This window comes from Uloborus diversus, chromosome 7 (assembly GCF_026930045.1).
Source record: "Uloborus diversus isolate 005 chromosome 7, Udiv.v.3.1, whole genome shotgun sequence".
In the NCBI taxonomy this organism is placed as follows: domain Eukaryota; kingdom Metazoa; phylum Arthropoda; class Arachnida; order Araneae; family Uloboridae; genus Uloborus; species Uloborus diversus.
In genome coordinates, this window is record NC_072737.1 from 140,187,861 (window position 1) to 140,197,895 (window position 10,035).

A 10,035-nucleotide genomic window follows, 5' to 3' on the forward strand; every position below is an offset into this window, starting at 1 on the left:
GATAGGTTTCAACAATATTGAAATTTGTTTGATAATTATGATTTTTCTGAAGGAGACAGAGAAAATTTATGATAGAGTACTACTATGTCTGTTTCATTACATTATTTAGAAAAAAAAGTCTTGGCTCTCTTTTTCTTACCCTTAAAAAAGAAAACCATAGGTATTCTTCAGAAAAAAACATTACAGGTATCAAAATGCAAATCTTTAATATATAACTTTAATGTGTCTTAAAAGTCAGGTGGCTTTAATTATTGATTGTAAAAATATGCAAAACAAAATTATCACAGCAAATGGAGTCAATTAGCTGTTTTCAATAGCAATACAGTAACAAAACATAATTATCACAGCAAATGGAGTCAATTAGCTGTTTTCAATAGCGATACAGTTTTGGGAAGAGAAAGGTACAACAGGCACTTTCCCTTCTCCAATACTTGCAAAGAAATTGAGCCAACTCACCAAAGCAGAATACTTGACGATGTTCTGCAACATAAAATCATTTGACCAAAATTGTGTTCTGCAAGTACTTCACGCATTGTATACACAAGCAACCAATTAAAACCTTTTCCACAAATCGGGAGCCCTAAATCAAAATCGTTTCATACAGGGATTTTTTTTTTACGTTTTTACAACTTCACTGTTACTATGCATTTCTGTGGGACCTAAACCTATTGAGATTCTCCAAAAATACTTTACATGCTTCTTTTAAATGCACAGAAAGAGCAAAGATACTAAATTTTATTAAAACCTGAACCTAGGTGTCAAAAGTTTTTTTTGGTTAATTTTACATGGTATGAAGGAGCAACTAAAATAACATTAATTAATAAATTACTACAATAAATAAAATGAGTCGAGTTATAGGGTAGCATATAATAAAACACTTCAAAACTTAAGTAACTGAAATATTTTCAGGATGAAAAGGATTGAAATCTCAAACAAGACACGCAATTTTCGCAGATGGATGTTTTTCAATGTCGGCATGTTTCCGAAACATACTTTTATGGAGGAAATTGCAGTGGATGAAGATTGATTGAGAAGAATAAGGAAAACATGAACCAAAAACGGCTAGAAAAATCAGAATCTTATCAGATTTAGAATATGAAATTTCTGCAGAAAATCTGTAGAAACTGCAGATTTTCTACAAACTTCTAACTCAAGATGGAATTTTGCACAAATTATGCAGATTTCTTTAAGTTTAAACTAAATCTAAAATTCCTGAAAATGACTTATAGAATAACATTTTTCGTGAGCTTTCCGCAGAATTATCGTAATTTACAAGTTTTCTTTTTTTTCTTTTTTTCTAATTTAAAGAGATCTGCAAAATTCTATCTTGAGTTGGAAGACATTTAAAAAATCTGCAGAAATTTCACAGAAATCTGTAGAATTTCTGTAGAAAATTCGTCTGGGTTTTCCTCTCACATTTGAAAAGAATTGGTCTGCAGCTCAAGCATATGTTCTGCGACGAATGTCTCAAATTTGGTAGTGTTCTGCTTTGGGGAGCCAATGAAATCATATCTTTTTAGTTGCTTTGGGAGGAAGACAATAGGGAGGTAAAAAAATATTTATGCTGTAAACATCTTTTTTTGCAAAAAAAATCTGAACATTCTAAACAAAGATACGAGCATTTTACAATTTTAGCTGAATTTGCAAAAGAATTAGTGGATGTTAGTTTAAATATTTTCAATGCTTCTTATAACTCAGGGACAGTGCCAGAGGATTGGACTTGCATAGCGCCGATCTTTAAGAAAGGGTCAAAAGGTATAATGCTAGGAGTTTTAGACCTGTAAGTCTGACTTCAGTGGTTTGTAAGATTTTCGAACCTTTGATCAAAATTAAGATTATGAATTTCATAGAGATTAATAGTCTGTTGACTAGTTTGCAGTATGGGTTCAGGAAAGGTAAATCATGTGCTATTAATTTATTGCATTTCCACGACAAGGTTACCTTAGCTTTAGGTAACAAAAAGTGTGTGGATGTTGTTTATATTGATCTTCAAAAAGCTTTTGATAAGGTATTGCATGTCGCTCTTCTCAGTAAACTATCTGATATAGGAATAGGAGGAAAAACTTTACTTTGGGTTAGAAATTGGCTGACTGGAAGGAAACAAATAATAGTTGTGAAGGGGAATCATTCTAAATGGAGGGATGTTTTAAGCGGGGTTCCTCAGGGTTCAGTTTTAGGGCCTCTTTTGTTAATTATTTTTATGAATGACATCAATAAAAATATTTGTGGAAGCATGAACTATTTTGCTGATGATGTAAAAGTTATGGGGATTGTAGAAAATGAAGAACAAGTAAAGCAACATCAAAAGCATTTAGGTCATATTACTAAGTGAGCAAATAAGTAAGGTATGACAGTTAATGTAGGGAAAAAGGGGCTATGGCTAAAATTCATGTATCTGAATTTTAGCCATAAACACTAAATTGCATTTTGGGCTTAGAAATGATTTGGAGAAGGTGGGAGTAGATCCCAATAACTCAAATAATTTTAATACAGTAGACCCTCATTTTATGTGGGGGTTACGTTCCACGGAAACACCGCGTAAATCCAAACCACGTAAATTGAGACCTAATAGTAGTGTTAAAATAGGGGCTTGGTTCCATAGATAAAAAAAAAAAAAATACTTCATTCTAGTGATAACTAATTGTATAATATAAGTTTAATGTGTACTTATATCGATTTTTATGCATAACATGCATAAAGAAAACATAAATTAATTTCGTGTTCTGTTTATAAAGAGAAGCTGCAATTATACTCTTTTGGCAGTCATTAAGAATTTTTCTTTGTAATTCTTTGCAGAGCATTAATGCATCCATGACCACTTGTGTCATTTCTGTGATGGAATCTCCCTTCACCAACAAATAGAATGCAGAGCCTGGTTACCAAAGGGGCATGCAGGACATAGGCCCCTCCTCTTAGATTTCAAGGGGACCCAAAATCTCCTTAATGTATCATGCTAATTAAAAGTAAATAATGACTTCACTCAGAGAGTACAATGATATCATTGATATTTTTGCAGATGCCAAGACAAGGAAAAAAAGCTCTTTTTTTTCTTGGTAAAAATTCCCTTTAAAAATTTCATCTCTTAGCAAATTCCAAAACCATTCCAAATTCAGTTTGTAGAAACTATTAAAAGTTATATCATAGAAAATTTTGATATTTATGGTATTATTGTATACTATATCTCTTCCACTGTGATATGAGGTGTACCACCAAATTTAGCATGGTTGTGTTAATATGCAAGTATCAAAATATTTTATAGCTTCGTTATATAGAATAAGCGGGGATAGGGGTGGGCACAAAATGAATTTTAAGCCCAGTTTCTTCAAAAATCCAAGTCGGGTCTTAGGGGGGCCCTGAACTAGAACTGTGCCCCTTATCAAATATCAGGATGATCTGGCTCTGGTAGAATAGGTAAAACTTTCAATGTGAACGTTTTTGGCTGTGTGTCACCAATGTCGGTATCCTCGCACAGGCGCTCAAAATTTGGCACCAATGAAAAAAGATCGCCAGATTCTCAATCATCGAAATCTTCCCACGAATCAGCAAGTTTCAAACCAACAGAGTCGGTCTTAAGCCGATTAGAGCAAAAGGGTCCAATAGAGTACCACGCGAGCAGAGGCCCCGCACTAACAAAACCTTTTTTTTCTCACGAAAATAAATGAAAAAAAAAATTAATTTGAATTTTGTCATCTTGAATTCACATTATGTTTTTTGCAATCACGAGTGTGTGTATATGTAAGCGTGTGTGTTTGTGTGTGGGGGGGTATGTGTGTGTGTAGGCATATGTGTTTGTTTCTGTGTGCAGGAATGAGTGTGTGGGTAGTTGTGTGTATGTAGGCGTGTGTGTGTGTGTATGTGTGTAGGTGTATGTATGTGTGTAGGTGTGTGTATGTATGTGTGTAAGTGTAGGATATTGACAAAAACTGGAGACGGTTTTCACTAGAGATGCAGCATGGTGAGGACCCGGTCGACAGTGATGCTGCGGAGGGTGCTGGTGGGAAAAATCAAAGGAACCTCAAAAACAGTCAAACGAAAGCAATAAGCAATCGTGATTGCTCAAAAAAAAATTTAAATAAAAAGTTCAAATGAACTTAACTGATATTAAATATTGATATTTAATCTGGGAGTATGGAGCTACTTTCAGTGCGAGGGGAAGTTAAGGGAGTAGGGGAATTTCCTGTAGCTTTTAGCATCTCTATTAAAGTTAGCAAAATATATTTCCAAAACTACTGGTTTCAAATAAATTTCTAGAAGAAAAAATTAAAGTATATAGTCAGTTGAATATTTTTAAATGCATATCCAAGGTCGCACCCGTTGTACCCTACAACTTCCGGTCAAAAGAATGAAACTAAGTAGTGGGGAACCAATGTACATTTTTTTAATGATTATCGGCAATTAATACGGTGAGTAATAACATAATAGCCAAGGGTCCCTATCCGAGGATCTTGGAATCCAGAATGCGGAAATTGCCCCGAGACCCCGAAATTTTAGGAATTTCTAAAGCTATATATTTCATTTTTAAATTTATTTTTATTATTATTTTTTTTTACTTTTTTTATTTGTGTTAATAAAAAAATCTAAAACTCAACAGCAATGACAATTTCTCTAATCTACAACTAACACTGACACAGGTGCAATTCCGAAAAGTAAAAAAAATAATTGAATAAATAATAAACCTCAAATAATGTATGCTTGATTTGCGTAAAACATCTCCATAATAATTCTAAAGAACACAAATTGCCTACAGCTTCTATTCCTCTCTTTACGTTAATACACAGAGCCTGGAATTTGGTTTTTCAATCTTCAACGCCAAAAAGTTTCTTGGGGCAGCTACAACCCTGACATTTCTTCGAATGTGACCAAATATACGTTTATAAGAATTCAATTTCAAAAAAAAAAAAAATCAGAAGGAGGCTACTCGAACGCCTACTTGAACACCCTCATTTACCTCAACTTTATCACAAAAAAATGACAAAAATTCCATCATTAAGTTTTTAATTTTAAAACATTTCCAAGGAAGGAAGATTCTTAAATTACACAACCCTCTTCTTCTTCTCCCCTAATGTCTCCAAAGGTAGCCTAAAATAGTATTTTAAAGATATAAATTTCAAAACATTTCCGGGGGAAGGTCTCTGAACCCCTTTTCCTAACTAATGACCCATTTAATTAGCATCAGGACAACTGTTTAAAATTTCCCTTTTAGAAAATACTGCCCTCGAACCCTTCCTTCCCCATGGATAGCATTAAATTGACTTCAGTTTCGAAAACCAGACGAGTGATCGAAATAATGGTTCGGTTCAACTCGAGGATTGAAGGCAAGGCGTCCAAATTGCGCATTAAAGCCTTTGATTTCGAAAGTTTTCCATAGGAACTCCTTTTATTCTCTATCTCCATCAAACATCACCTAACCGGGATTAAAATTTCGGAAAAAATTAGGGTATAAAAATTTAGGGCATAGCAAAAAATAGTAGAAATGGAACCTCCGCCTCTTTTCCTTTCCCTTAGTTTTACAAAAAATAGCTGAAATTTGCGATTTCAGGCACCAACTTTTACGACCCTTCCAGGGACCGTTGGCAGTTTATCTGATATTTAACGTCCCCCCCCCCCCCCACATTATGTCCGTACCAAAACTATTTTTTCAAACTTAAATTTCGAAAATTTTCCAAGAAAAGCTCCCTGTTCTATGTACTTCTGACATCCCAAAGACTCTAAAACTGCTTTTTTAGAAATGGTAAATTTTAGTTCATTTTACTTTTCCGTTAAAGCTATAAATTGCGCACATAGGTGGCTCGTACGGGGGGGGGGGGGGAGGCAACTTCCCGCTTACTTCCAAGAGTGAAGGGACTTTCTCCCTCACTTTTTTTTTCAGAGTTAAACAATAATGATCAAAAGAAAAAAAGACTTTACTGGGCGCATTAACTTATTTCACGAAAATAAATAAGAACTAAATATTCTAACTGAATGGACTTTTCTCTAGTTATTTCACGATAATAGGACTTCGAGTTGGAAGAGAGAAATCTACGTTGGCCATCCATCTCGATTTTGGAGTGCGTATTCCACATTTTTTCGAAGTTATTCAATCAGTCATGTTAAAATCCCTTAACCTACTCCGTTTTTACACAAAAATAATGGAAAAAATCAGCATCAGGGGCACTGCTCTCCCCCTTTTTTTGAACTCCCCTCCCTAGGGGGGGTCAAAAAAACTTTTTTTCAGCTAGAGTCCAGGACACCTCCTATTTTTTTTTTTTACTTACTAATACTATTATGCTGTAAAAATTTTAACTTTGTACTCAAATTTTAAGACGGTGCTCAATGATCCCTTAATTTAACATTAGCCGTATCATAGAAAACAAGGTTGGTAAAAAAACGGTTTTTTTTTTCAAAAAAACCAAAAAAAAAAAAAAAAAAAACGTTTTTTTTTTTTTTTGGTTTAAACCAGGTTTTTTTTGGTTTAAACCAGGTTTTTTTTTTGGTTTTTTAAACCGGTTTTTTTTTTTGGTTTAAATACTATTTGCGAGAAAAAACAATTAATTTTCGGAAAGTAATTAAGATTCCATGTAATTAACAGTTATTCAATAGTCACATTATACCTAATTTCTTGATTAATTAAAGAGATTAGAACAAAATCTTGTAACTAAATTAAATAATTAAAACAGCTTTCTGCGGGGAAATATTGATTGAAATGTTCGACTTGATTAACATATTAGTATGCATGTATATATAGACCCTTTATGATACAAAATACTGGCTTCATTTTTGATTTCATCAAATGAAAGCCAGATTAGGTCTTTTTTCTACCAGAATTAGACATTCTTTTTAAAACAATATGTGTAAGTAACTTTTGTAAACTACACAGGTTAGCTAAGGCAAAGCAAATACCAAAATCCCAATTCCAATGAACAAAAGGGGGGAAAAAAACTAAGAATTATCTGCACCCAGTAGCCATAAAGCAGCATAGGTGTATAGCCAATCAAAATCTTTTGAGCACACAGAATCCAAAAAAAACATCAATGGAGAATAGTTTATAAGTGAAGATTTATATATTTCTCAATCAATTTTTACACATACATTTGCATTTTGTTCTGGGAATTTAAAAATTTATCTTTTAATCTTCCTACATTATAATATAAGGGACTATATGTATCATAATATGAAGTAAAACTTTTTTTTAAAATTTGATTCAAAAAATATTACTTGTTTTCACCTCCAGAACAAATCTTAATTTTTAGGTGCAAATAATTAAGTTAGACTGTTGATTACCTTACAAGTCAAAGTTAAAATTCCAGGAAAGTGCAAATAAATGGGCAAAAATCAGGGTTGGCAAGTTTCTGCCGAGGTGGTTAAAACTGGCATGGCAAAAAACCACTTTCTGCCACATTTGCGGCAGAAACTGGCAAAAAATCACAAAGTGGAAAAAAAATTAAATTATTGACACGCAATAGGAAGTGCACAGGAAAAATAATTATTAACCAAAGCACAATTTAATTACAATATTACCAGAATTTAAATCAAATGTTATATTGTTTGGACCCTGCAGTTGCTTCTTAGAAAAGGTGGTTTCTAAAATCTAAACAGTTTCTCAATCTAATATGTACAAATGACGAGAAACTTTAGAATATTTCTGAAACAGAAGAGCTAGCAGGCAATGCATGAAGGAACAAGCAATGTTAGTGAAACTTACATCTATTGTTTTTTTTTTTTTACTGGTCCATCATGTAGTAACTGGGATAGTGGAAGAAATTCGACTGGAAAAATAAGTTTCGAGAAATAGGTTCAATTTGTTTTGCAAAGCTGTGACATTAGGTAAAAAATCTATGTTAATATTGGCAAGTAAAATTCTGGCACTTTCTTCTTGAAGCACGTGATAATTTCGATCACAAACAATTCAGATGAAGCATATGAGTGAGCAAATTAAAATCAGAAATGCCTTTTAATTCTGTATGTCACTCCTCTTTCCTGAGCACCTATATGATTTTTTGTCCTTTGTTAGATTAATCCAAACATTACGAGCATCTGCAATTGAAAAGTTCCTTTCTCGAACTAAATCAAGGGCATTAGCATAGGATTTTATTTTTTTAAATGATGAAATGAAGTTTAATTTTTTAGTTTACTTAAACGAATATCATTTAGCAATCACTTAAGTAATTAAAGATGCTTTTAAGTTTTTGCCAGTTTCTGCCGGTTTTTACCGGTTATGACCAGTTTCTGCCACTGGTACGGCAAAAACTAGTTTCTGCCGGCAGAAAGCCAATCCTGGCAAAAATGTCACACCCCTGCAACAGGAGTGAGCAATATAATGGATTGCAGCTACAATAAAAGATTCAATCCTTAGTAAATCTTAACTAATCATGCAAATTAAGCATAATGATGGAAGTTGACTGAAATCTGCTTTATGGCACATATATGAAATAAAAAATATATTAATATTTTTTTTCGATTAAAGCTTGTAATACGTTTTGAAGAAGCAACTTTGCAATTTTAGTATTTATCTCTGCAACTTAGCATAAATGGAATTTTACATTTTTCAATATGTGTGGGGAAATCAATGTAAACCTGTAAAATAAATTTTTTTTTTTGGCTTTTTTTTTAAAAAAACTGCATGGTTTTTAAAAAAACCAATTGGTTTAAACCATGGTTTAAACCAACGTGGTTTAAACCAAACAACCCTGATAGAAAATGCCACAAATAGAAATACTTAATTTCTAAAGCTGTTTTTCAGTAAATAATTATTTTATTGCAATGTATATGCATATTTCTAGTGTATATTATAATATGTAGCATTGTTTTTTCAGTACGATGTATTTTTAACCCCCCTCCCCATACTATTGAAGTTTGGGAAAGGGGGTTGAGCACCCTCTTCCAGTTGAAATAGGAAGCTAAAATTCTTCCAGTATATTGCTATCCACAAGTCTAAAAATATTAAAGGGTGTCTTGTTATCTAGAAGAAACTTTTTTTAATCTGTATTTCTGAACCACCCTACCATTCCCCCCACAACACACTTTTTCGTGCACCAGCCGCCTATGATTGTGTATAAAGAACCTCAGAGCTACTTAACTACGTTCTAAAAATTCACTTATTTTTGTGAGAATTCATCAATTCCTTTTTTAAGAAAAACATCAGTAAAAATCAAACGATTGAAGGAAAACTGATAATTGCGGCAGTTTCGATTCCTTGCCCGCCTTGAAAAAATCGACGACGTATCTCAAATTTGTACAATCATTCTGTAAAGGGCCCCGCCAGAATTCTCCAATCGGGCCCCGCATGCGCCAATCCAACTTTTATATCAATACATGGGGGTAGGGAGGCATATAATGCCCCCTCCTGACCCCGTTAATGACGGGCCTGTATACTAAACAATCATGATGAAAGAGGACAATGACGACAAATCGACACAGAAACAAATAGTTGTTTTACGCAATGGTGTAGTGCTGAGGGAGAGGAGTCGGAAATCATAATAACAGTTTCAACAATGAATAAAAATAATAAATACGAAACAAGTAAGACAATTGTTACAAAAATGATTTCCGAAAAAAAAATATTCGGGAGAAAACACTCGCTATTTATAATACCTGAAACTGACCAGGAATTCTAGAACTATCACTAATTAATTTAAATTCCCGCAATAGTCTACGTAACTGCTTCAAATTCCCGGCCATTTTTATGCGATCGTTGCGGCAGGATGAATCTTTGCCGAAAACTACATGGCAACCCAAAATGTTAGCGAAAAATAGCTCAATGACAGTATTTGGCGACGTAAACAGATTCTCGGAGGCCATAGTCAAATTCGCGATTCGCGTAGCTAGTGCGGAAATAAGTGAACAGAGGGCTCTGCGGCCTGCGCCCCAAACGGAGGTATATAGTAAGATTTTGGCCTCTATAGATGACCGCACCACTTCCAAAATCAGCGCGTAGTTGGAGTTGACGGTGAATACGAAATAAGGCGGTAACTCTATGTTGCATATACGCTACCTTTACTCCTGTTCAGGCATAGGAAAATTTCAGGCCCTCTCATTGGCTTATTCGAGTGTCAATCA

The 10,035-nt window shown here is 33.8% G+C and overlaps 1 protein-coding gene across 1 annotated transcript in view; it reads right to left on the minus strand.

The window, feature by feature from the left end:
- Positions 1 to 9,657, minus strand: part of LOC129226912 (RPA-related protein RADX-like) — a 64,383-nt gene extending 54,726 nt beyond the window's left edge. The window contains exon 1 of the mRNA XM_054861542.1: positions 9,571 to 9,657. Coding sequence (XP_054717517.1) covers positions 9,571 to 9,657 — 87 coding nt within the window. The remainder of the gene's footprint in view (positions 1 to 9,570) is intronic.
- Between the last annotated feature and the right edge of the window lie 378 nt (positions 9,658 to 10,035).